The sequence below is a fragment of the Neolamprologus multifasciatus genome, chromosome 14 (genome assembly GCF_963576455.1).
Source record: "Neolamprologus multifasciatus chromosome 14, fNeoMul1.2, whole genome shotgun sequence".
Lineage (NCBI taxonomy): Eukaryota > Metazoa > Chordata > Actinopteri > Cichliformes > Cichlidae > Neolamprologus > Neolamprologus multifasciatus.
This window is the reverse complement of record NC_140452.1, coordinates 38867702-38895284: the sequence shown is the minus strand read 5'-3', so window position 1 is coordinate 38895284 and position 27583 is coordinate 38867702. Positions and strand designations below refer to the sequence as shown.

General features: G+C 43.1%; 1 protein-coding gene across 5 annotated transcripts in view; it reads left to right on the top strand.

Moving 5' to 3' along the window:
* Nucleotides 1-27583, top strand: part of sez6b (seizure related 6 homolog b) — a 222630-nt gene that overhangs the window by 151810 nt on the left and 43237 nt on the right. For all 5 annotated transcript variants that reach the window (XR_014868696.1, XR_014868697.1, XM_085130752.1 and 2 more), the window contains exons 4-5: nt 361-550; nt 26884-27069. Coding sequence is in view for 3 of the 5 variants with exons in the window: in XM_085130752.1 (XP_084986878.1) it covers nt 361-550; nt 26884-27069 (376 nt within the window). In the remaining 2 variants the exon portion in view is untranslated. The remainder of the gene's footprint in view (nt 1-360; nt 551-26883; nt 27070-27583) is intronic.

Genomic DNA, 27583 nt, shown 5'->3' with positions numbered 1-27583 from the left:
GCAAAAATGGCGTCCATGGAAGAGTTCCAAGGCGAAAAACCATTGCTGACCAAAAACAACACAAATTCATTCACATCTTAAAGATTCTAAAGACTCATAGAAAAATATTCTGCAACTTTTTCTGTGACAAAAGTTGAACTTCTTGGAAAGTTAGCATCCCATTGCATCTTGTATAAAACATAGCATTTCATTTAAAAAAACAAACAAAAAACATCAAAGATGGTGGTGGTATCGGAAACTTAGAAAATTCTCTCTACAACCAACATTCTCTAGGAAAGTTCACAGAATGACACAGAACGTGGATTTTTCTAGTATTATTTTCATGTGCAAACAATATAATCTGTACTCTCTTTTTGTCAGGTGATGAATGTGAATCTTTCTGAAGGAGACAAAGTGATCTTTGAAGATGTTCTAAACAACGAGAACACAGTGCTGGCCAACGAGTCCATTCTAATGAGGGGTTTGGTAGTAAGAAGTCACAGCAATCAGATCTCCATCCGCTTCCACAGCATCAATCCTCAGGCTGGAGCAGTCTTTGTCAGATATCAAGGTAAGTCTGAATCACTGAACGTGTTCTTCCTTCACGCTGAAAGTTTAAGCTGAAAAAAAAAGTAGAAATGACAGTTTCATGCTTGTTGCAAAGCATGAACATAGATTCAGGCACAGCATGCAGCAGTGATGAAGATCTTGTTTTATGACTTTTTTATGAGGTTGTGCATCGAACACAAACACACACACACACACACACATACACAGATATATATATATATATATACTTGAACTTTTCATTCATTTTCATTTATGTCTCCCATGGAAATAAGCTAACATAACTTAAAAGGAGAGCCACTTTAAAGTACAACAGAGTCACTTTTTTAGTTTAGCAAAAATCAGTATTTAACACTCAGTTTTGTAGTCTTTTTTACCTGAACAAAAATCAAACCTCAACTTTCAAAAACATGTCACACAAAATGTAAAAGTATTACGGCAACTGACTGCCTGAATTGCACTGTGTGCAGCTAAATTTAACAGCTTAAGTACATTTCTTCAGTTCAACAGTATTTTCTTGGCCTCCACTAATAACGCACTGTTGATATTCATGAAATATTAAAATAAATTATTAAAAATATTAAATGCTAAAGACAATATGTACTTTTGAAAATCTGAATAGCAGCTTTGATTAATTACACTGTAAATTGCTGGAACTCTAAAATATTAAAATGTATATATATATATAGACTAAAACACTGTCCTGTTCTGTTATTTTTCAGTACCTGCTTGTTTAATATTCATATTCAAAGCAATGACTCAGAAATTTCTTGTAGTACAGTTATTGGAAAAAGAAAATAACACAACAAGATACTGTGCACTGATAAAGGGATCCAGACTCTTCTTGATCATTGTATTTTGCATTATATTTTTATGTCTTTAAGTGACACCCAGTGTGTAGGAGTTTTGCTAGGGCTATGTATCATAGCTATGTAAAGCTACGTACTTTGTATAGCCTGCATCTGGGGTCTTGCCAATATCATGGTGGAAGCAAGAGAGCTAAAGTAAGAGGGAATTCATTACAAAGTTTTTCAAATGTGAAGCGTAGTTTTGGTCTTCTTTTGCTGCTGGTTCAGTGAATTTTGGTTGGAGGGTGACGAAACCTACAGTTTGGGAATCTGTCAGATGTCTTCTTTCAGCACCTGATATCAGGTGAATGGTGGGAGCCTTGCTTTGTATTTACACCATTTTGCAGAATCTGTTTACCTGCTCTTTAATCATTTGTTATTTTAGCTGTTTGGTGGTTGTTGAAATGGTTCTTAAGTTTTTTTTTATCAGTCGGAAGAAAACTTGAAAATGCAGTTAAAATTAAAAAACGTTTGCCTGTGCTTGTCATGAAGCATGCTCAATCATCCAAGTAAGGAAATCCCAAAATGTTGATTCTGTTCATATTGATGTAGCATTTTCAGTGGCAAAAACGTTTCATCACTCATCCGAGTTAGTTCTTTAGTTTAGTTGAATGCAGGTTTCCCCAACCTTATAAACGGTACATTTGCAAAAGGTCTAAAAATACCACTACTGGCGAACAATAGGCTGTAAGGTCGGTTTCTTGGTCATTAATATGCAAATTGTGATGACCATTGATCAACAACCACTGATCCAAGACCATTTATCAATGGATCAATGGCCATGAGTACCATTCAGAAAGTTGGAGAATGGCTGTAATCACAGCATTGTAAGATGGTGCCAGATGTACCCTTACCTGCCACAGGTTTCAGGGTTTTCCATTAGGTCATAGTACCTGGTACCAGGTACGTTTTTAGTACCTGCTCTCCTGGGGTTCCAAACGTTCCAAGGTGCTAAAATGTGACATCGTCAGACTGCATGCCACCAATTGGCTGGTCAGTAGAGTCACTCAATGAGTCATGAGAGTGTCTCATTTATGCCATTTATGAAACCCGACAATAATGGATGGCTACAAAAACCAGCACCGTGTTCCCCGAGTCTGATGAAAAGCCACAGGCCGAGCAGCAGGTATATTCTCTCTCACTTATTTTAGAGACCTACAGAAATGACTAAAATGGTGAAAATTTCTTTTAATGTGTTAAAATGGCCAAACCAATCCACCCCTGACCAACCAAATGGCACAACACAGAAGAGCTACCTCATCAGGCCAGGACCTTGCAGTCTATTTAGTGGCCACTCTTTCAGTGATGAGGATGTGCACATCCTGGACAGGGACTAATAAACATTAGCATCTATAAATGGGAGTTGGGTGAGATGTTATCAGTTTTATTCTGTAGTAGCATCAGTCAACATGAGCAAGAGATTCACAGTCTATGAGGCTATTCAAGTATTCGGTCATGAGAGTGATTTGAACTCAGCAAAACTGAAGAGGATGCGTCTGTGGAAGAGGATGATGTTCAATATGATTGACTGATTGATTTCAGATCCACTTTGATAGTGTAAAGCGTTATCCCGTAGCCTAGGTGAAATCAAAGTGCAACACAAACATGACTTCCCTGCTCTCAAGGAAAGTACTACTAAATATACTTCCTGATAGAAAAATTTAAATGTGGAATGAAAGCATTGTCTTGGCAGCAGCAAACAGTAGAAACTATACAACTGAAGAAACAAAAAAAAAAAAGTTTCCAAAACTAAAAATAAAGAACTGCAAAGACAACATGCTTCTAATGATGACCTAACTTGATAAACTGAAGCCCTGGCTTCTGTGAAAAAATATTCTGTGAACCAGGACATGTTTTTAGTAAAATTACACCTTAGTGATGTGTTGCTTGAACACTGTTTAAATACTGTTTTGTGCTGATGGCGTTTTTGTCTCTGTTTGCATGTCTGGTGTTTCAGGAGGAGATTGATTTTAAAAGTGTGAATCCAGACTAAACAACTCAAAAACTCCACCTCAAATACTGATAGTCCTTTCCCTCCACTCATTGTTTCATATATTGGTTTATTAAATTCTGTCTTTTTCTCTGAGGCATTCTATTCTTTGCTTTTCTATTCATCTTTGCTCAGTTAGATCAGCAAAGAAAGCTTGAGCTTACTGGCCCACATAGCTCTTCCCAATCCTGTTGAATTGACAGTAATATACCTTAGTACAACATGCTATTTGCAGGTTCTTTGAAAATTCTGAAACTTTGAAACCCGACTGGAGGATGTAATTATAAAGATAGATAATGTTGTTTGGAAGGTTTAAAGAACGGATTTAATGTTAGTGTTAATTCAAAGTGTATACACTATTTTTTTCCACCACTGAGCAAAAACTTTTCACAGAAAAACTCAATTTTGTACTTTTCCGTTCAAATGGTTCCCTCCCTGGCCTCAGTGTTCGTCAGTAACACTGAAAAAGAGGCTATTGATCAATAAATTAAATGTTTTTGGACTGCAGTAGCTCAAGTGATGAGGGAGACCATGTTTTAACTCAGATAGGATTCATCAGATTGAGTTGCTGGGCCCACTTATTGTTCCCAGGCAGAGAAAGGATTGGACAGTTCACCAACCTTCCCAACCCCCTGAGCCAAGGTCACCCCTTCTTCCATGTTAACACTGCACAGTGTTTTTCTCTCCAGAGCTGTCTGTACCACTTCCATTTAGACTTCAAATTTCATAGCCTTGTCCCATCCAGCATGACAGGAGTTATGACATTGTGTGAAATTGAATCTCATTATGGAAGGATATTTCCCACCCACACTGTCTTGTCCTGTACAAGCCTGTCACGCCCATTTATTTTCAGTGAGCTCTGATGAGTGAATCTCCCTTGTAAGTTTCTTCATTGATGTCCAGGCACAGAAGAAGATGTATCTATTTTTCATCACTTCATGTAAAATGCATGACTGCTAATAGACCATTAATCTCTGTTAGCAAAAGGAGATTTCATGGTGCTATAAATAAGAACATATGCAGGGCTGTCAAGAGCAGGACAGTAAACTGAAGGTGTGCAACCTTATTTAACAGACTTAGTCTGGAAACTAGGGCAGTGTCTGCCATAGCAACCCTTACATTTACGCCGTTTTAATTGGTGCGTTCAAATGCTTGACGTATGTACTGTATATTTAACATGAAAATACACTAGCATGTAGTCTGACTGCACTTCTGCAAAGGTCAATGGGTGTATTAAGGTGTTTAGTGACCTAGTAGTATTTTTTAATAATAGATTTAGGGGACTCTAGGATGACACATTTTTGAAAAACAATAATTAAAATTAAATCAGGAGGCACTGATATCTTGGCATTTTGTCCTAAACTCTAATATCATTCCTGGCTTTGTAAATGTCCACAGTTTTCAGTTCTAGTTACTAAATAAATGTCTATTCCATGACATTTTCCAAAATGGTCAAAAGAAATTTAGTAATATATATCTGAATAAAGACAATGTGTAAAATTGTATTTTTAAGTGCCTCCCATCTGCAGCATTCCTTCGCCTGCTGTTTTAAAATGCTCTTATTGTAATATAGTTGTTAATGAAATGTTGATAATAAGAGGGCCCAAAATTGTCTAATCTCTCTCTGTCTTCCTCTTTGCCTCTCCCTCACAGATACAATTTCCTCTCAAGGAAGCAGCTACAAATTAGCTTCAGTAGTCATTTGTAGGCATTTAAATTTCATTTGCATTGCCATATCTCACATATACAAGTGAATGTTCAAGTGTAAAATGTTTTAAAGAGAAAATGAAAAACAACAATACTGGTCAGTTGCGTAGGTGTTAAAACAAAAATGTTGTAGCCTTTTGCAGTTGTGTGAATAAATGCACTTACAGTGATATTCAAAGCTTTGATGCCTGTGAGCCAACTAAGCGTGAGATTCATGTAACTCAGGGGTAGGAAACTCCAGGCCTCAAGTGCCGGTGTCCTGCAGGTTTTAGATCTCACCTTGGGTCAACACACCTGAATCACATGATTAGTTCGTTACCAGGCCTCTGGAGAACTTCAGGAGGTAATTTAACCATTTGAATCGGCTGTGTTGGATCAAGGACACATCGAAAACCTGCAGGACACCGGCACTTGAGGCCTGGAGTTGCCCACCCCTGAGTAACTAATCTTTTTTTTGTGCAAATAGACCAGTGGTGTTTTGAAGACCAATGCAGGAACTCAAAAGATGATGTTGTAGATGCCTAGCCAAAGTGAAATCAATGTAAGGAGATAGAAAAATAAACCTTCCATTGATATTTCCTCTGTGAGGAATGTGGAGTCTCTGATTAATAAGATGGGTTAGCTGTGGGTGCTGGTAAGACATTAGGAGTATGAGGACATGGCTTCACCAGTGCTTGTGAATGGAAGGTGATGCAGTCCTTTTACCATGGAGGAAAGTCTCTATGGACATTCAACTTTTAGCTGTGAGTTTGCAACATGAGCAGTTTACATACTACAGTCTGCTGATGGAGTCCTAGCATGCAACTGTTGCTGACTTACGGTGTAAACATCATTATCATTGCTCAAAAATGTAACCAGGTTAGTCTGGATTTTACTCTGTAAACTTTAAAGCAGAATGCAAAGTGAAAAAAATGGGACAATAAAACTTCTGTATACAAACACTGGGGAGAGAACGACTGTGTTGCCCCTTCTAAGAAGATCAGACAGCTACCTGGTCCCCCTGCAGTTCAAAGACTTCCTGTTACCACCAGGTCTGTGAGGAGGTGGCAACAGGATGCTATATAAATATCTATGAATACAATGTCGTCTTAACTAGGCCTGTCCACTAGTGACCTCAAGGCTCTACTGAATACAGGAATATGAAGGATACAGTCTGCAGGGCTGAAAAGATGTAGAGACACATATAGACACTTATGCTACTACCTACTTAGATGATGGTATAATCCATAATGATACCTGGGCATAGCATGTGGAATTGGTGGCCACGGTCCTGGAGTCAGGTGGGGTTCACAGCCAAACAAAGAAGAATGGATGGAGGGAGGTACAGTATTTCAGATCCCACAAGGCAGGTGGGCAGATGCATCCACGGATGAGAAAACTGCAACCATTGCAGCCTGCCCACATCCCAGGATCAAAAAAGAGGTGAGGCGGTTTTCGGGGCTGGCCTGGCTACTACCGCTGGTTAACTTTGCTGAGCTGACCAGCACCTTATCCGTTCTTACCTAAAAGGTGCCTTGAATCTCATCCAGTGGACGGTTATGTGCCAATTGGCATTTTATTGGGTGAAAAAGGCTCTTTGTGGGGAAACCCTGATCCACACCCCTAATTTTTCCCTGAGCCTTTTATTCTGCAGACAGATGCGTCAATTACAGAGCTGGGAGATGTTTTGTCCCAACAGGTAAGAAGGATAATCCGCACATTTGTTTACATCAGCTGAAAACTGTCTGAGAGGGAGTCCAGATACGGGAGAAGAAGTGTCCGGCAATCCTGAGGATGGTTGACTCGCTTTGTTATTACCTCCTGGGATGCTCATTCAACCTCTGTTAGGATCATGTTCCACTGCGATAGCTGCACCACATGAAGGGTGCCAATGTCCAGATCACCTGGTGGTATCTGACTCTCCAGCCTTTTAAGTTTGTGGTGGTCAATAGGCTGATGGTCGGGGCTGATTTCTTGTCCCGCTCACTGATGGCTCCCCAACCTAAGTTGGTTGGTGGGGTATGTAGCAGGGTGTAGTCTGTGACTCCGCTGCAGAGGAAGGGTGATGCAGTGGATTTTGGGGCAGTGCTAGGGAGGCTGGCAGGGCAGCTGGGATCAGTTACCCAGTTATGCCTTACCTGTTTTAGCTAGGACCACAGAAGAGGAAAAGACCTGAGCCAGAGAGAGATGATGACACCCCATGTCCAGGGTCCCAGACAGTGTGTGTGTCACACAGAGTTTATTATCATTAAGTACTGATCCTTCTACCTGCTGAGGTCATTTATATTGGTTATCCTCTTTGCTGTTTACATCCCTCCCATCACTACTACCAGCATTAGGAACAGGCACTCATTGAGCTCTACCAGGGTATCAGTGAACAACAGACAACACACCCAAATGGATTCATCATCATAGCAGGAGACTTCAGGGTGTCCTCACCAACTGCATCACTGTGTGGTACAGAGGCTGCATGTCCTCCTGCTGGAAGACTCTGCAACACATGAATACAACCAGCAAGGTCATCGGTGCCCCTCTGCCCTCCCTCATGGGCATTTTCATGCCCACCTTACCCACAAAATCATCAGCACCCTTACCCTCTCACCCTTCACACTCCCTCTTCAGCCTCCTGCCTTCGGGGAGGAGGTACCGAAGATTCCAGGCTCAGCTCACTAGAACAGCATCAACATCTTCAACTGCTGAACAGCTTCATTCACCAGGCGGCGGCACCCCTGGACTGGTACATTCATGCCTTCATGCTGCTGACTGTCTTTGGCACTTTACTGCAACCATTTGCACCTCTGTCATGCCTGCATTATTAATATTAACTACTTCAGTTAGTGAGTGGAGGAGCTGTGTGTCTGACTGCCTGCAGTGTTCCTGTGTGAAGTAGCGTGTCAGCTGGAGGAGGCAAAGACGGCACAGTTGTTATCAATACGGTTGCAAATGAGTTATTTAATGCAATATTAATTTTTAGCACCAATAAATATCTGAGTATTGATTTTTTGGAAAATCCAATGTTGTAGTCCTGCATAGCAACTTTATTGGGACCTTGCAACATTTTTGCATGATCCTACTGCCATTCTGCATCCTGTAATTCACGCACTCGTTGTCACTTTTGATTAGTAAACCGCCCAGTCTCTTTGACCTCAGTTTGGCAGCCTTCTTAGTGATAAGAAGGCTGCCAAACTGATGGTGATTCAAACTTGCTCGGATTAAATTAACAGTTCTGAGAGCCATCCTCGTAACATCATCCATTTTAAAGACTTGCAGCACAGTGTGCTCCTGTTTTCCTCAATTTGATGAATAGTAAGATGTCCTAGTTTTACAGAGGGCATTTTTATAAAGTAACAAACTATTTTTCCAGGCCAACCGGAGGTCTTTGAAAAGAGTGCAGTATCATTTCCTCTCTACTTTGTATGTCTTCTTCTTTGAGGTCCATGTTTGTGAGTTATACCAAAGAGTCAAGCATCTCTGGTTAGTTGCCTTCTTTTTCTGAGAAACCACAGTATACAGGCTTGTATAAAGTGACAATATAAACTATTAAGATGGCAATGAACCTTGGTGAGAGTAAAATTTAGGTAGCTCTTTTGTATTATGTTGGCACATGGCATAAAGAAGATCATAGTAGAGAGATCACTTCTTCAGTTAGTTCGCTATTTAGTTACAGCAATTTCAGAAAGACCTCTACTATAATAACATGTATCTGTGTAATCTATTATTGGGAAATTAAATGTTTTCAAAAATGATCAGACAAAAGATAGATGTTAAATTTTCAATTTCAGCTATATGTAAGCACAAGATCCAGTGTGTGATTAAAACAGTTAGTGGGATCTTTCACATTTTGAAGGAAGTCAAGTCTATTAGCCTCGTTAGCATAATTAAAAATGAAATATCCATATCAACAATTTGGTTAATTTAAAGCACTGACTTACACAACACCTCCTAGTGTATAATACAGTGCATATAGAAAGTATTCAGAGTGCTTTGTGTGTTTAACTTTTTGTCATTTCACAATATTATTTAAAAAAAAATATTCACAGCGTTTGCCATTACCCTCAAAATTAGGTGCAGCCTGTTTCAACTGATCGATCATCTAAAGCAAATCATTCGTACTGTACAAATAATGTAAATATGACGGTGTATCATGAAAGATTGATGTCAAACTGATCACTTGACCCATATTACATTACTTCTCTTCACATGAATCAACAAACGGCGAAATGAAAAGCCGAACAACAACAATGCTGTTTCTTTAGAGAGTCTTAGCTTACATGTGTGTTTATTTCGTATTTTCAGTTGTTTCCCTCCACGGCTAAATAAATCGGTTTCAGTAATGTACTGATATACAAGAATGGACATAAAGGGCTTCTTTCAAAGAAAAAACTCAGGTAGATGTTATTTTATATATTATGTTTTGTATGTTGTTCAGTATATTTCTATGCAAAACAAGAGGAATTTCAATACACAGTAGTATATTCACAGTTTAAACCAGATATTTACATACACTTTATGGAAAACACAAGAACATTTTTTTACTGTACAACATCAATTTAGAGTAAACTTGTTTTGTTTTGGATAAATAAATATTGAAATATCTTTTGAGTTAGTTAATTGTCAGAATAAAGAGAGACAGAGCTGTCTATTTGCATCACTTTCATCAAATTTAGGAGTACATATACACTAAGTTTATTGTTAATTAATAAGAAAACTGCAGACGATTCCATTCTGAGCTTAAGAAGCTTCTGATAGGTTAGTAGAGTCCATGTGAGTAAATTGGTGGCACACCTGTGGATGCATATAAGGCAAAACACAGAGCCTGTTTATTTGACATGGGAAAATCAAGAGATGTCAACCAAAACACCAGGAAAAGAATTGTGGAGCTCCATAAGTGTGGGTCAATTTTGAATACAATTTGGTGCCATTTACAATTAAGAAATACAGATAGTTTCTCTCTTTACTCTTAAAGTTAACAAATGAGTTTTTTATATTTATCAATCTAAAAAAATAAACATTTAGTCTGATTTGAGGTTACAATTAAAAAAGTGTTTGTGTTTTTATCTGGAGAGTATGTAAATATCTGGTTTCAACTGTATATTTGATGATGTTGGTGTTTGGCTGCTGTGATTGTCAGCACAGAGAGGGAGAGAGAGGAACAGAGAGAGAGACAGAGAGAGAGAAAGGAACAGAGAGGGAGAGAGGAGCAGAGAGAGAGAGAGGAACAGAGAGAGAGAGAGGAGCAGAGGGAGAGAGGAGCAGAGAGAGAGAGGAGCAGAGAGAGAGGGAGAGAGGAGCAGAGAGAGAGAGAGGAACAGAGAGAGAGAGAGGAGCAGAGAGAGAGAGGAGCAGCGAGAGAGAGAGGAACAGAGAGAGAGAGAGGAGCAGAGAGAGAGAGAGGAACAGAGAGAGAGAGAGGAGCAGAGAGAGAGGAGCAGAGAGAGAGCGAGGAGCAGAGAGAGAGGAGCAGAGAGAGAGAGGAGCAGAGAGAGAGGAGCAGAGAGAGAGAGAGGAGCAGAGAGAGAGAGAGGAGCAGAGCGAGAGAGGAGCAGCGAGAGAGAGAGAGGAACAGAGAGAGAGAGAGGAACAGAGAGAGAGAGAGAGGAACAGAGAGAGAGAGAGAGGAGCAGAGAGAGAGAGAGGAACAGAGAGAGAGAGAGAGAGGAGCAGAGAGAGAGAGGAGCAGAGAGAGAGAGAGGAACAGAGAGAGAGAGAGAGGAACAGAGAGAGAGAGGAGCAGAGAGAGAGAGAGAGGAACAGAGAGAGAGAGAGGAACAGAGAGAGAGAGGAGTAGAGAGAGAGAGAGAGGAAGAGAGGGGGAGAAGAACAGAGAGAGAGAGAGGAACAGAGAGAGAGAGGAGCAGAGAGAGAGAGGAGCAGAGAGAGAGAGAGAGAGGAGCAGAGAGGGAGAGAGGAGCAGAGAGAGAGAGGAGCAGAGAGAGAGCGAGGAGCAGAGAGAGAGGAGCAGAGAGAGAGAGAGGAGCAGAGAGAGAGAGGAACAGAGAGAGAGAGGAACAGAGAGGGAGAGAGGAGCAGAGAGAGAGAGAGGAGCAGAGAGAGAGAGAGAGGAGCAGAGAGAGAGAGAGAGGAGCAGAGAGGGAGAGAGGAACAGAGAGAGAGAGAGAGAGGAACAGAGAGAGAGAGAGAGGAGCAGTGAGAGAGAGAGGAACAGAGAGAGAGAGAGAGGAGCAGAGAGAGAGAGAGAGGAACGGAGAGAGAGAGAGAGGAGCAGAGAGGGAGAGAGGAACAGAGAGAGAGAGAGGAGCAGAGAGAGAGAGAGGAACAGAGAGAGAGAGAGAGGAACGGAGAGAGAGAGAGGAGCAGAGAGGGAGAGAGGAACAGAGAGAGAGAGAGGAGCAGAGAGAGTGAGAGGAACAGAGAGAGAGAGAGAGGAGCAGAGAGAGAGAGAGGAGCAGAGAGAGAGAGAGAGAGGAATAGAGAGACAGAGGAACAGAGAGGGAGAGAGGAACAGAGAGAGAGAGAGGAGCAGAGTCAGAGAGAGGAACAGAGAGAGAGAGAGGAGCAGAGAGAGAGAGAGAGGAGCAGAGAGAGAGAGAGAGGAGCAGAGAGAGAGAGAGGAACAGAGAGAGAGAGGAACAGAGAGGTAGAGAGGAGCAGAGAGAGAGAGAGAGAGGAGCAGAGAGAGAGAGGAGCAGAGAGAGAGGAGCAGAGAGAGAGAGAGGAGCAGAGAGAGAGAGAGAGGAGCAGAGAGAGAGAGAGGAACAGAGAGAGAGAGGAACAGAGAGGTAGAGAGGAGCAGAGAGAGAGAGAGAGAGGAGCAGAGAGAGAGAGGAGCAGAGAGAGAGAGAGAGAGGAGCAGAGAGAGAGAGGAGCAGAGAGAGAGCGAGGAGCAGAGAGAGAGAGGAGCAGAGAGAGAGAGGAGCAGAGAGAGAGAGAGGAGCAGAGAGAGAGGAACAGAGAGAGAGAGAGGAGCAGAGAGAGAAAGATAGAGAGAGGAACAGAGAGAGAGCGAGGAGCAGAGAGAGAGGAGCAGAGAGAGAGCGAGGAGCAGAGAGAGAGGAGCAGAGAGAGAGAGAAAGGAACAGAAAGAGAGAGAGGAGCAGAGAGAGAGAGAGAGGAACAGAGAGAGAGAGAGGAGCAGAGAGGGAGAGAGGAGCAGAGAGAGAGGAGCAGAGAGAGAGCGAGGAGCAGAGAGAGAGGAGCAGAGAGAGAGAGGAGCAGAGAGAGAGAGAGGAGCAGAGAGAGGAACAGAGAGAGAGAGAGGAACAGAGAGGGAGAGAGGAGCAGAGAGAGAGGAGCAGAGAGAGAGAGGAGCAGAGAGGGAGAGAGGAACAGAGAGAGAGAGAGAGAGAGGAGGAGTGAGAGAGAGAGGAGCAGAGAGAGAGAGAGGAACAGAGAGAGAAAGGAACAGAGAGAGAGAGAGGAGCAGAGAGAGAGAGGAGCAGAGAGAGAGAGAGAGGAACAGAGAGAGAGAGAGAGGAACAGAGAGAGAAAGGAACAGAGAGAGAGAGAGGAGCAGAGAGAGAGAGGAGCAGAGAGAGCGAGGAGCAGAGAGAGAGGAGCAGAGAGAGAGAGGAGCAGAGAGAGAGAGAGGAGCAGAGAGAGAGGAACAGAGAGAGAGAGAGGAGCAGAGAGAGAGAGAGAGAGAGAGAGGAGCAGAGAGAGAGAGAGGAGCAGAGAGAGAGTGAGGAACAGAGAGAGAGAGAGAGGAGCAGAGAGAGAGAGAGGAGCAGAGAGAGAGAGAGAGGAACAGAGAGAGAGAGAGGAGCAGAGAGAGAAAGGAGCAGAGAGAGAGCGAGGAGCAGAGAGAGAGGAGCAGAGAGAGAGAGAGGAGCAGAGAGAGGAACAGAGAGAGAGAGAGGAACAGAGAGGGAGAGAGGAGCAGAGAGAGAGAGAGAGAGAGAGAGAGAGGAACAGAGAGAGAGAGAGGAGCAGTGAGAGAGAGAGGAGCAGAGAGAGAGCGAGGAGCAGAGAGAGAGGAGCAGAGAGAGCGAGGAGCAGAGAGAGAGGAGCAGAGAGAGCGAGGAGCAGAGAGAGAGGAGCAGAGAGAGAGAGGAGCAGAGAGAGAGAGAGGAGCAGAGAGAGAGAGGAACAGAGAGAGAGAGAGGAACAGAGAGGGAGAGAGGAGCAGAGAGAGAGAGAGAGGAGCAGAGAGAGAGAGAGAGGAGCAGAGAGAGAGAGAGAGGAGCAGAGAGGGAGAGAGGAACAGAGAGAGAGAGAGAGGAGCAGAGAGAGAGAGAGAGGAGCAGAGAGGGAGAGAGGAACAGAGAGAGAGAGGGGAGCAGAGAGAGAGAGAGGAACAGAGAGAGAGAGAGAGGAACGGAGAGAGAGAGAGGAGCAGAGAGGGAGAGAGGAACAGAGGGAGAGAGGGGAGCAGAGAGAGAGAGAGGAACAGAGAGAGAGAGAGGAGCAGAGAGAGAGAGAGAGGAGCAGAGAGGGAGAGAGGAGCAGAGAGAGAGAGGAGCAGAGAGAGAGCGAGGAGCAGAGAGAGAGGAGCAGAGACAGAGAGGAGCAGAGAGAGAGAGAGGAGCAGAGAGAGAGAGAGAGAGAGAGGAACAGAGAGAGAGAGGAACAGAGAGGGAGAGAGGAACAGAGAGAGAGAGAGGAGCAGAGACAGAGAGAGGAACAGAGAGAGAGAGAGGAGCAGAGAGAGAGAGAGGAGCAGAGAGGGAGAGAGGAGCAGAGAGAGAGCGAGGAGCAGAGAGAGAGCGAGGAGCAGAGAGAGAGGAGCAGAGAGAGCGAGGAGCAGAGAGAGAGGAGCAGAGAGAGAGCGAGGAGCAGAGAGAGAGGAGCAGAGAGAGAGAGAGGAGCAGAGAGAGAGCGAGGAGCAGAGAGAGAGGAGCAGAGAGAGAGAGGAGCAGAGAGAGAGAGAGGAGCAGAGAGAGAGGAACAGAGAGAGAGAGAGGAGCAGAGAGAGAGAGAGAGAGAGAGAGAGGAACAGAGAGAGAGCGAGGAGCAGAGAGAGAGGAGCAGAGAGAGAGCGAGGAGCAGAGAGAGAGGAGCAGAGAGAGAGGAGCAGAGAGAGAGAGGAGCAGAGAGAGAGAGAGGAACAGAGAGAGAGAGAGGAGCAGAGAGAGAGAGAGGAGCAGCGAGAGAGAGAGAGGAGCAGAGAGAGAGAGGAGCAGAGAGAGACAGAGGAGCAGAGAGAGAGAGAGAGGAACAGAGAGAGAGAGAGGAACAGAGAGGGAGAGAGGAGCAGAGAGAGAGAGGAGCAGAGAGAGAGCGAGGAGCAGAGAGAGAGGAGCAGAGAGACAGAGGAGCAGAGAGAGAGAGAGGAGCAGAGAGAGAGAGAGGAGCAGAGCGAGAGAGGAGCAGCGAGAGAGAGAGAGGAACAGAGAGAGAGAGAGGAGCAGAGAGAGAGAGAGAGGAAGAGAGAGAGAGAGAGAGGAGCAGAGAGGGAGAGAGGAGCAGAGAGAGAGAGAGGAACAGAGAGAGAGAGAGGAGCAGAGAGAGAGCGAGGAGCAGAGAGAGAGGAGCAGAGAGAGCGAGGAGCAGAGAGAGAGGAGCAGAGAGAGAGAGGAGCAGAGAGAGAGAGAGGAGCAGAGATTGAGGAACAGAGAGAGAGAGAGGAGCAGAGAGAGAGAGAGAGAGAGAGAGAGGAACAGAGAGAGAGCGAGGAGCAGAGAGAGAGGAGCAGAGAGAGAGCGAGGAGCAGAGAGAGAGGAGCAGAGAGAGAGAGGAGCAGAGAGAGAGGAGCAGAGAGAGAGAGAGGAGCAGAGAGAGAGAGAGAGGAGCAGAGAGAGAGAGAGAGGAACAGAGAGAGAGAGAGGAACAGAGAGGGAGAGAGGAGCAGAGAGAGAGAGGAGCAGAGAGGGAGAGAGGAACAGAGAGAGAGAGGAACAGAGAGAGAGAGAGGAGCAGTGAGAAAGAGAGGAGCAGAGAGAGAGAGAGGAACAGAGAGAGAGCGGAACAGAGAGAGAGAGAGGAGCAGAGAGAGAGAGGAGCAGAGAGAGAGAGAGAGGAACAGAGAGAGAGAGAGGAGCAGAGAGGGAGAGAGGAGCAGAGAGAGAGAGAGAGGAACAGAGAGAGAGAGGAGCAGAGAGAGAGCGAGGAGCAGAGAGAGAGGAGCAGAGAGAGCGAGGAGCAGAGAGAGAGGAGCAGAGAGAGAGAGGAGCAGAGAGAGAGAGAGGAGCAGAGATTGAGGAACAGAGAGAGAGAGAGGAGCAGAGAGAGAGAGAGAGAGAGAGAGGAACAGAGAGAGAGCGAGGAGCAGAGAGAGAGGAGCAGAGAGAGAGCGAGGAGCAGAGAGAGAGGAGCAGAGAGAGAGAGGAGCAGAGAGAGAGGAGCAGAGAGAGAGAGAGGAGCAGAGAGAGAGAGAGGAACAGAGAGAGAGAGAGGAGCAGAGAGAGAGAGAGGAGCAGCGAGAGAGAGAGAGGAACAGAGAGAGAGAGAGAGGAACAGAGAGGGAGAGAGGAGCAGAGAGAGAGAGAGAGGAGCAGAGAGGGAGAGAGAGGAGCAGAGAGAGAGAGAGAGGAGCAGAGAGGGAGAGAGGAGCAGAGAGAGAGAGGAGCAGAGAGAGAGCGAGGAGCAGAGAGAGAGGAGCAGAGAGAGAGAGGAGCAGAGAGAGAGAGAGGAGCAGAGAGAGAGAGGAACAGAGAGAGAGAGAGGAACAGAGAGGGAGAGAGGAGCAGAGAGAGAGGAGCAGAGAGAGAGAGAGAGGAGCAGAGAGGGAGAGAGGAACAGAGAGAGAGAGAGGAGCAGTGAGAGAGAGAGGAGCAGAGAGAGAGAGAGAGGAACAGAGAGAGAGAGGAACAGAGAGAGAGAGAGGAGCAGAGAGAGAGAGGAGCAGAGAGAGAGAGAGGAGCAGAGAGAAAGAGGGAGATGGAACAAGAGCAGGTGAGACACACATGTTAGTCAAATGGTTGTTTACCAAAAGTATCACCGTATCATAGGTACTCATTAGGGGTGTAACGATACACAAAATTCACGGTTCGATATTTTTTCGATACAAAAAAAAATTTCATGCCTTTTTAATTTGCCATTTATTAAAATTATAAATATATATTTTAACTCAAAAGTACAGTTTCTAAATTTTATGTTGCTGAAACAACAAAGTAATAGAAAACAAATCTATCTGATCGAGGAATCCCTCATCTTTGGAAAAGAGAGTTTATTACAGAGAAATGTCTCTTTCCAAAATAAAAGCTATACTATATGCTTCTTCTGGGCTATATTCTCAGCAGCATATTAAACATATCAGGTCCCCATAAGGAGAATCATGTGCTAACGGCTGTCTAAATGACTCGGGTAAAGTATGTAGCATGCGTGCTTGTCTGCTTCCACTTGTCTTTGCACTAGGATGATGTCGGAGTAAATGTGCAGATTTTGTTCCCACTAGTGCTGTCAGCGTTAATATGAAATTACATTAACGCCACAACACTGCAAATCTCCGTTAACGCGCTACCGCGGATCGCCCCGTGCGTGGGGCTGGACGGTGTCAACACGTTAACGAGCTAACTGCGCTAACGCAGTAGTTCCCACCCGTGTAATTGAGCATTGCGTGGCACATCCGACATACTGTTTTACTTTTGTCCATGACGCGCTTACCTTCAGGGTCATACTTCACATGAAAACCAAAATAGTTCCAAAGGCCAGATCTGAATGAGGGTGGGGGAGGTTCAATTTGCCATGTTGCAAGGAGTTTAGCTTCTGTCTTGCTAGCTTGCGCTGCGCTCAGTGGCTCTATGCTCGACAGTGCAGCCTAGGCGGAGTAGTCGAACGCAGATTCACTGAGCGCTCAACACAGACAGCATCGTCAGAAGAAACGTTGATAAAATAAATTAAAAATTTGTATTGTTCGATACATATGCGTACCGAACCGAAAGCACTGTATCGAACGGTTCAATATCGATACGAGTATCGTTGCACCCCTAATACTCATGTATCTCGTACCTAGTGTTTCTTTTTAGGTTTGTTATTTTTCGAATTCTATATTTATTAAGTTCTGCGGGCTTGTTTGCACAACAAGGCTAAATAATTATATAAACTTTTCTGAATCTAAATAGTGGACTTTGGTAGAATTAAAAAATAAGTGTAGTGCAGGTCTATGATGATTTTTAGTGCTACTATCATCTAGTTTTGATTCTGGTCCTGTCTTGGTTAAGTCCTAAGTAGTCCTGATTTTGAACTGTTGTAGTCCTGTTTTAATTCCAGATCAGTTCTGGGTCTGGTTGAATTGGGGTTTAGTCCTCGTGTCTTGATACAGCCCCGACTTTGTTCTGCCTTGCTGCTTAATTAAAAAACTAGTTTAAGGTGTCCTGCATATGTGATATATATTTTTCCCTATATGAAGTCATTGTTTTTTGAACAAAACTCAAAAGAGAGCCTATTAATCTTTAAGTCATTTGTTTGTCCCCTTGTTCTTTTCCATTCAGCTCAGCCTGCATCATCTGTGGCCCTCTGATTTATGTATGATCTCTATGTGGGTGTTTCCATGTCTTCATCAACTCTTCCTGCTGGCTATTTATCATAGTTGATGGCCTCTTGGGGGTGAAGAAAAGAGGGAAGCAGCTCTTGTAGATTTTTCTCAGAGCAGATACTGTAGGTCTTCTCCGTGTTTCTCTTTGTTTTTCTCTGCTGCTCTCTCTGTCAAGGCACAGACTTTTCTCCCAGTGGATCTCTGTGAAATTAGGACAGCACAGACAATGTCTGGAATACTGTTAGAACACATATGAAGAAAGTGTTTGTGTTTTATACTAGCTCTGATATATTTATACTAGCTCTTGGTGGCTTCTTCTTGAATATATTGAAATTTCTTGTCACTGTTGATAAGATTTTTTTTTATATATATAAGAGACAGAAATTATGCCAGTCCTGTATTTCAAATCAAGTCTGGGGCCTTTCTGTGTGGAGTTAGTGTGTTCGCTCTAGGTACTTCGGCCTCCTTCCACAGTCCAAAGATTCAATTAAAATTAAGTAAAATTTTATTTATAGAGCACCAAATCACAATAACCAATAAAAATAAGGTAAATACCCTACAATAAACCAGAGAGATGGATGATACAAAGATGAATGAAGTTAGATTAACTAACGATTGTATTCATACCACAGATATAAATATGTCTATCTCTATATGCTAGCCCTGGAATAGATTAGCAGCCTCTTCAGGCTGTACCCCACCTTTTGCTCTATGACTGTCATAATCCTGCACTGGTTTGCCTTTTGCCAATATTCAAATAGTCCTCTCTGTTTAATGTTGCCAGCCACTTTGTGCTGTAATCAAGATTCTCTATCCAATAAAGCTTTGGTTGATGTCAGGGCAGAACAGAACAAATAAATACCCTTATCGTCGAGAAAGGTGAGATCGAAATAAATTGAAGTACCCTTGGCTTACCTCTCATTACATTGGTGAGAGGGTAAGAGGTCTTAACATGCTTTTGAAATCCAGTGCCTCCAGCTGTGTTCCTGCCTTTGACCTTTCTTATTTGGCCCTGCATGAAAAATCCAGCATCCAGCAAACTGAAACTCTTCAAATAAACCAGTCCTCTGCAGATGATCAGTTAGCTGTTTTACAAGTACTCGTTCAAGAATTTGTGAGATAAAGAACACCATTCCAGCTTTAAATTTAAATCAAAACACTTCTGAAAGCAAAAACAAGTCTAATCCAGCACTAGCAAGGTGAACCAATGTATGCCAGTCCATTTACCCATTTCACAGTTGCTGAGTGTAAATTTTGAGAAAGTATTTTGGCAGTAAGAGTTAGCTATTAATTAATTAACATTTGTGACTCAATCCGTGTCTGTTCCAGTCTGGATGCCAAGGTATCCTCGGGCAAGGGACTGAAGTGATGAGTTCATTGGAGTGTGAATGTTATATAGACGACTTAGACATAGAAAAAACGTGCTATTGTGAGTGGATGAATACAGCAAGGTATGTAAGGAAAGGAAGCACTACATTAGAACCAGCCTTTTTAGTCTACTTGTCAAAATGGAAAGTGTCTGGGAAACACAGTCAGAAAAATGAAGGATTAAGTTACTGCTAATACAAACAGTGCCTGCTGCTTTAGAGTCACATTGAATCCATTGTTTTGGGAAATAAACTTTTCACACAATATGCAATGTGATTCTCAATGAGCTTTGCATTTTGTGCTAATGTTTGTATAAAGTGCATCTAGAAAGAAAAATGTTTGTGATTCCTTCATTGTGTCATGCTGTTGGGAGACAGCATGACACAATGAGAGTGTGGAAAAGAGGAAACTCATGGAGTGAAATCTGGGGCATGGAGTCTAATAGACTAAGTTTCATCATCCGAGCGACATACGATGTGCTACCTTCCCCAATAAATCTGCAGCTGTGGTTTGGAAAGGACCCATCTTACCCCCTGTGTACAGTCCCAGCAACACTCAAGCACATCTTGGTTGGTTGTAGGACTAGCCGTACTCAGGGCAGATACACATGGAGACACAACCAAGTTCTCGGGTGTCTAGCCAAGAAAGTTGAGTGCAAAAGAAAATCCATCATCACTCAACCTTTCACGAACCAAGAGGAGCGTCAGTTTTCAGCTACATTTGTCCGGGAAGGAGACAAGCCGAGGACAAGCCCCTCAACCCCAGACCTGGGCCCGCTAAAGGTTGCCAGGGATTGGCAGATGCAAGTGGACTTGGATCAGAGGCTAATTTTTCCCACAGAGATCGTAACAACAACTTTGCGACCAGACCTCGTTCTTTAGTCTAACTCCCAAAAACTTGCGTACGTTATTGAGCTGACGGTACCATGGGAGGAAGCAACTGAGGAAGCGTTTGAGCGTAAGAAGTTGCGGTATGCCAACTTGGCAGCTGAGGCAGAGGACAGAGGCTGGAAGATCAAGGTGCACCCGATGGAAGTTGGGTGCAGGGGCTTTGTTGCCAGCACAACAGCAAAGCTGCTTAGAGAGATTGTGATCAGAGGACAGGTGCAACAGCAGGCTATAAGAGAACTAGCTAAAACTGCTGATAGGACCAGTCACTGGCTGTGGCTAAATTCAATTCAATTCAATTTTATTTATATAGCGCCAAATCACAACAAAAGTCGACTCAAGGCGCTTCATAGATACAGAGAAAAACCCAACAATCATATGACCCCCTATGAGCAAGCACTTTGGCAACAGTGGGAAGGAAAAACTCCCTTTTAACAGGAAGAAACCTCCGGCAGAACCAAGCTCAGGGAGGGGCGGGGCCATCTGCTGCGACCGGTTGGGGTGAGAGAAGGAAGACAGGATAAAAGACATGCTGTGGAAGAGAGACAGAGATTAATAACAGATATGATTCAATGCAGAGAGGTCTGTTAATACATAGTGAGTGAGAAAGGTGACTGGAAAGGAAAAACTCAATGCATCATGGGAATCCCCCGGCAGCCTACATCTATTGCAGCATAACTAAGGGAGGATTCAGGGTCACCTGGTCCAGCCCTAACTATATGCTTTAGCAAAAAGGAAAGTTTTAAGCCTAATCTTAAAAGTAGAGATAGTGTCTGTCTCCCGAATCCAAACTGGAAGCTGGTTCCACAGAAGAGGGGCCTGAAAACTGAAGGCTCTCCCTCCCATTCTACTTTTAAATACTCTAGGAACAACAAGTAGGCCTGCAGAGCGGGAGCGAAGTGCTCTAATAGGGTGATATGGTACTACAAGGTCATTAAGATAAGATGGGGCCTGATTATTTAAGACCTTGTATGTGAGGAGCAGGATTTTGAATTCAATTCTAGATCTAACAGGAAGCCAGTGAAGGGAAGCCAAAACAGGAGAAATATGCTCTCTCTTTCTAGTCCCTGTCAGGACTCTTGCTGCAGCATTTTGGATTAACTGAAGGCTTTTCAGTGAGTTTTTTGGACATCCTGATAATAATGAATTGCAGTAGTCCAGCCTGGAAGTAATAAATGCATGAACTAGTTTTTCAGCGTCACTCTGAGACAGGATATTTCTAATTTTAGAGATGTTGCGCAAATGGAAGAACGCAGTCTTACATATTTGTTTAATATGTGCGTTGAAGGACATATCCTGGTCAAAAGAGGGCTGACATCACTTGGGCAGCTAAGGCAGTCAGCTAACCACGAGAGAAAATAAATATTCCGCTCTTCTTCCCTTTTCTGGGAGGCAGTGGGGTGGTAGAGCGTACAGCCCGATCCGGCGGGGAGGTGTGGGAAGTCAGATCGGACGCCCCCGTCTGGCTCTCCTCTCTGCTCTCTCCTATCTTGTCCCTTTTGTCTTACTTCTCTTTTCTCAGTTGCAGTGAATAGATAGAAAATAAACTGTAGGAAACTAAACAGAAGAAAGAAGAAGAGAAAATTCTTGACATAAACCGGTGACACACTCCAAGATGACACACTCCTCCAAGACTCCAAGACTGTTGGAACAACAAAAGTGATGGTTTGGTGTGGTATATGGGGCACAACGATAGTGGGTCCATTCTTCATCAATGGAAACCTCAGGGCCACTGGATCTTTGAAATTGCTACATGATGATGTGTTTCCCTCTTTATGCACTGAAGCTGGCACGTTCCTTGAGTTTTCCCAGCAAGATGGTGCACCACGACATTATGGGTGCCAGGTCCGAGCATTCCTAGATGAACAGTTTCCTGGAAAGTGGATTGGTCGTCGTGGGCCAGTTGAATGGCCCCCAAGGTCTCCCGATCTGACCCCCTTAGACTTTTATCTTTGGGGTCATCTGAAGGCAATTGTCTATGGTGTGAAGATACGAGATGTGCAGCACCTGAAACTACGGATACTGGATGCCTGTGCTGGCATTTCTCCTGCGGTGTTGCTATCAGTGTGTGAAGAGTGGGAGAAGAGGGTTGCATTGACAATCCAACACAATGGGCAGCACATTGAACACATTTTATAAGTGGTCAGAAACTTGCAAATAACTCATGAAAGAATAAAGTCACGTTGAAACCAAGCACACCATTGTTTTTCTTGTGACATTACCAATAAGTTTGATGTGTCACGTGGCCCTCTTCCTATTGAAAAAACAAAAGTTGTATCCAAGATGGCCGACTTCTAAATGGCCACCATGGTCACCACCCATCTTGAGGAGTTTGCCCCCTCACATATACTAATGTGCCACAAACAGGACTTTAATATCACCAACCATTCCCATTTTATTACGGTGTATCCATATAAATGGCCCACCCTGTAGATCAGATCTCTAATCCCTAAACCTAACCAAGGAAGGAAAATGGCAGATTAGCCTGGGTAAAAGACCGAAGGTTAAGGCACACAATGGTGCGTGCTGCTGACAAAGTTTCTGGGCTGCCTTTCCTCATAACAGCCATCCCCCAAGAGTCTCTCCATCTAAAGCAATGCATTATCAGGGATTGTAACCTCTAGTCCTTCTTACTGAATCTGATCAAATTACTCACACAATGGTGGGATAGGTAAATAATTGCCAAAATTAAACTGAATTTGCTATATTAGCTGAGATTATTGCTTTAATGACGTGTTTGAACGCTGAAACCTAACTGGGTGGCCACCAATGTTCCCTCTAATTTTTCACGTGTCTGAGCGAACACACAAACTCCCTGAGCGATCCCTTGGACCACTGTGAGCGACATCAGACGTGTGCACTGTGGTCACGCCAGCATCGAATCCATCCAAGTCACATGGTTTATTAAAATAATCAAATTACAGCATTTACATTTTTGTTAGACTACTTTTAATTAACTGCTTTAGCCCACTTAGAATGAAAATTTAAAAAAATCTAGTCATTGACCTGAGTAGTATGTTAACACTATTGGAAGTAAAAATAACTTGAACTCCAATTTTGAAAACACAACTTTCTTTCTTTTTTTTTTCTTTTTTTTTTATAAAGCTCTGACTTGTATCATGAGTCTGTGGTCTGGGAGAAAGAGTTCTCTTTCTGCAAAATACAGTATATAATGACCAATGTTGGGCAATTAATTATATAGTTACTTCTTCAAAAAAGTAACTCAGTTTGGCAAACAACAAAGTTTTTTCCAGCTACTTTTTTTAAATGCAGCCAAGGCATTTTTAAGTAAACATTTCAAACTATTTACAGAACAATCAGCTGTTCTGCATCAAATCTGATGCCACACAAATTATTTGTGCCACTCCAAAAATAATTTCTGTCCACTATGAGATAAAGGAGAAAAACAGCCTGATACCTGCAGGCCTGACAACAGCAGATGTATCACTGCTGTAACTCCTGTAACATTCAGCAGTCGCCTCATTCTTCTGACACACACAACAAAACTATTGACTACACTACACACTAACTACACAAGATTTGCGCTAAACGTCGCAAATCTCTCACATCTCAAAACACCGCCGTCACTCCTAAAACTTCCTCCCGTTTCTTAACAACTAGATGCCACGTTGCCATATCATGGCTTTTTGGCCTTGTGAATCACTACGTAATTTGGATGTTGCTAACTGTGTTTTGTTTGCTTGAAATAATGTGTAGAGAATAACTGCCAGTTTCCATTATTATTGAATAGCAATGCCCACCAACTCTGTATCTGTGAGAGCCTAGCTATTCCATAGCAAAGCCAGAAAAAGAGCTGCAACATACATTAATCTTTGTAGAGCTTGTCATCTCCTTCCAGTAATATGAGGGCAATGGTCAGCAGAAATAAATCCTCTGAGGGAGCAAATGAGATTAGAGACTAAGTTTGAGCTGAGCTGGGTCGTTTCACATCAAAGCCATATCAGAAGCTCAAAATAAATAAATTCAATTTACATTCGCTTGCTACAGTGGAACATTAAACATCTGAAATTATTGCTCTTCTCTCGTGATCTACACTGTGGCCATAAGGCCTGATTAGATACAGCAGAGGCTAACATTGTTTCACAGCAGTTGTACAGATTTGGCTTCTAGCCAGTCCAGGGCTCATATCTTGGTTTAGCAGCTCAAACAGTAATGCCTCCTACTTACGTACATGTATACATATGCGCTCTGTCACGCGCGCGCGCGCACACACACACACACACATATATACATAGTGAAAACACAAGATTAAAGCTGAACTATTTTTACATTGCCACTGCACTTTCATCTTTTATTTTACCATTCATCCCCTGCTACATTGTACATGAAAGAAAAACAAAAGCTGAGCATATCAGTAAAGTTTCATTATAGTCAAAACATGATAAATGGCCATAAAGTCTGGGAAGACACAGCAAAATGATGTAGCACATAGCAGACCTTTTTACTGCTCTGGGGCAATTTGTCTCTGTGAAAGCTCCCTGCTAACACCAGTGTTATGATGCCACAGTGCTACCATGATGGCTCCTTTATCTCTTTTCTCATCTCCCACGAGCCTTTCAGTTTTTTAGTTTTTTGGTCTAGGTTTTAACAGCGACCATGCTAATGACCAGCTCAGGGAATGAGAGGACACGACTTAAGCAGCTGCGTTTTAGCTCAAACAAGAAATACTATAAAGACCAATGCAGCACTCATTTCTATTTTTGTGAGTCACTATAGAGCTGGGCAACATCCCTCTGCACTAACAGAGTACTAGAAGCAGCTGGGGTTGTAGGTTGTCATTTATTGGCCTATTTAATCTCCCTACATATTTCCTCACCTGAGGCACAGTGCTGCTCTCAACAGACAGAATCAATAACAGAGCTACTCTAAGCCATCCGAGGGGTAACAATAAAACTTGCACAATTACAGTAAGATGGATCAGAATCTTTAGTAGTAGTATATTATTTATATGTTTGGATGAATTCCAGGAGGAAGACAAGTCAGTGGGCAATAAAGAAAGTTGTTAGTTCACTGGTCACCTGAGAGGCAATCTGGACAATGATGTGATAGTTCTTTGTAGAAATTAATGTAAATGCCAGCACAAAGTTCTAGTGGGTGGTAGTCACAGGAGGATACGGCACTGTAGTGTTTCATTGTTTTGTACTATTTCTGGTTTATTTACCTCTGTTTATACCAGTGGAATAATTGAAAAGATAGGAAGTTAGCGCCAGTGGGGTTTTTCTTCTCTTTTTACTTGCACAAAATCAGCTTTCATCAGCTTTTCGCAACTTTTTTACAGCATGAGAATTTATACAGACAAGTATAATGTGAATATTTGAACATAGTTCAAGAATTTCTGTCAGCAAGCTAACTGAAATGCAAATGAGTTATTATGGGGTCTCAATAAGAGAATGCTGCTGCTATAAACCAATCTGATTGTATATTGCTTAAAGAAGTGTTTGAGAAAATGTAGCAGCTTAACCAAAACACCCACTTTAAAAACAATTCTCAGTTGTTTTTAAAGTCGGATATCTGGACATTTGCCTCACATTAGTGTAAGTGGGTAAAGTAAATCATTTTTCTTAGTTTGCTTATTGTTTTTCTTATCTTCTTGTGGCCGCTGACAGTGGACTCGTCGCAGTGCTTGTCCTTCTAGACCTCAGCATTCATCAATGTTGACCGTAAACTTTTATTAGGAAGATTACAGCATGTCGTAGGTATTAAAGGTACTGCTCCACATGGTTTGAATTATATCTGCCATGTTAATGGGGATTCTTCTTCATACACAAAGGGTTATGCTTCCCCTGTGCAGTATCGCCGCTGTGTAGATGATAGCCACCTTTATCTTTTCATGATGACCTCAAATTTTCAGCTTCTAAATTCAGATAAAACTGAGTTAATCATACTCGGCCCTAAAAATATTAGAAATATGACGTCTAACCAGATAATCACTCTGGACTGCATTCCCTTGGCCTCCAGCGACTGACTAGGACTTGTCCTTCAGTGTGCATATTAAACAAATATGGAAAACTACTTACTTGCATTTGTGCAACATCTCTAAAATTAAAAATATCCTGTCTCAGAGTGATGCTGAAAAACCAGTTCATGCATTCACATTTTCTAGTCTGGATTATTATAATTCATTATTGTCTGGTTGCCCTAAAAGCTTCCTGAAATGCCTTCAGTTCATCCAAAATAAATAAGTAAAGCGCTATACAAATGCAGGCCATTTACCAAAATGCTGTAGCAAGAGAGAGCAGATTCTCCCAAAAACATCCTCTTAAACAAACCTTCTCCCATATCCTTATATACAATTATTTGAATTATCAGGCCCCATCTTATTATAAAGACCTCATAGACACAAAAAACCCTAATAGAGCACTTCGCTCTCAGACTGTTGGCTTACTTAGAGTAATTAAATGTAGAACATGAGGGAGAGCCTTCAGCTTTCAGGCCTCTCTTTTGTGGAACCAGCTCCTGCTCAGCTCCTCTGAACTTTTAAGATTAGACTTAAAACTTTCCTTTCTGACAAAACTTATAGTTAGGACTGGATCAGGCGACCATGAATCCCCTCTTAGTTATGCTGCAGTAAACGTAGTGTGTTGGAGGCTTCCCATGATATGCTCAGCATTTCTCCTTCTCTCACCATGTGTTTATTCTTCTCTGCATTTAATTATGAGTTATTATTAATCTCCGGCTCGCCTCCACAACATGTCTTCTGTCCTCTCTCCCTCCCCTCGCCCTAGCCCAGATGGCTGCTCCTCCCTGAGGCTGATTTTGCCAGAAATTTCTTCCTGTTTAAAGGGAGTTTTTCCCTCCCACTTTTGCCCAAGTGCTTGCTGATAGGGGTTGTCTAATATTTGTGGTTTTATCTGTATTATTGCAGAGACAAAAAAACAAAACAAAACCAAGACCACATAACTGAGGGTGTGAAAACGTTTTGAAAGGTGTTAAGTGGGTTATGTGTTATAGGTTAGAGATTAATGCTGGCTTTGGAGCAGGTTCTTTTATAATGCTTGCACCACAGTCCGGAAACACTAGTCTAAATTTCTGAAACTAAATGTCATGTCTTGCTGAAATTTCACATTTTACACCTTCATTTCATTCTCCTTTTGTGTATTTTCCGCTGTCTCTCTGTGTTTAACGCTCTCTGCTTCCCTGACTCTTTCACCTCTTTCTCTCCAGCCTTCGTGTTGAGCTGTGTCTTCCCCAAGCAGCCTCTCTATGGTGATGTATCAGTGAGCAGTCTCCACTCTGGAGGGCAGGCTTTCTTCTCCTGTTTGACGGGCTACAAGCTGCAAGGTTCCTCTGTGTTGACCTGCCGCAATTCTAGCACACCCTACTGGAGTGGGAAGGAACCAAAGTGCCTAGGTAACGTTTCCCAGACAAAACTCTTCGACTAGCCACAGATGAAGACACATAACCTAATTTGTTATTCAGGCAATATTTTAGTTACAAAGGTTTTTTTTTATAAGTATTTCATAGCATTTACACATTAACATAAGTGCAAAATTATTGTTTTTATGCATTCTATTTACATTTAATTATATCAATAATAATGGATTGTATTTATATAGCGCTTTTCGGGACCCCTCAAAGCGCTTTACAATTCCACTATTAATTCACTCTCACATTCACACACTGGTGGAGGCAGCTACAGTTGTAGCCACAGCTGCCCTGGGGCAGACTGACAGAAGCGAGGCTGCCATATCGCGCCATCGGCCCCTCTGGCTGTCACCAGTAGCCGGTAGTTGAAGTGTCTTCCCCAAGGACACAACGACCGAGACTGTCCAAGCCGGGGCTCGAACCGGCAACCTTCCGGTTACAAGACGAGCTAACAACTCTTGAGCCACAATCGCCCCAAGTCTCAGTCTAAGTTAGTCAG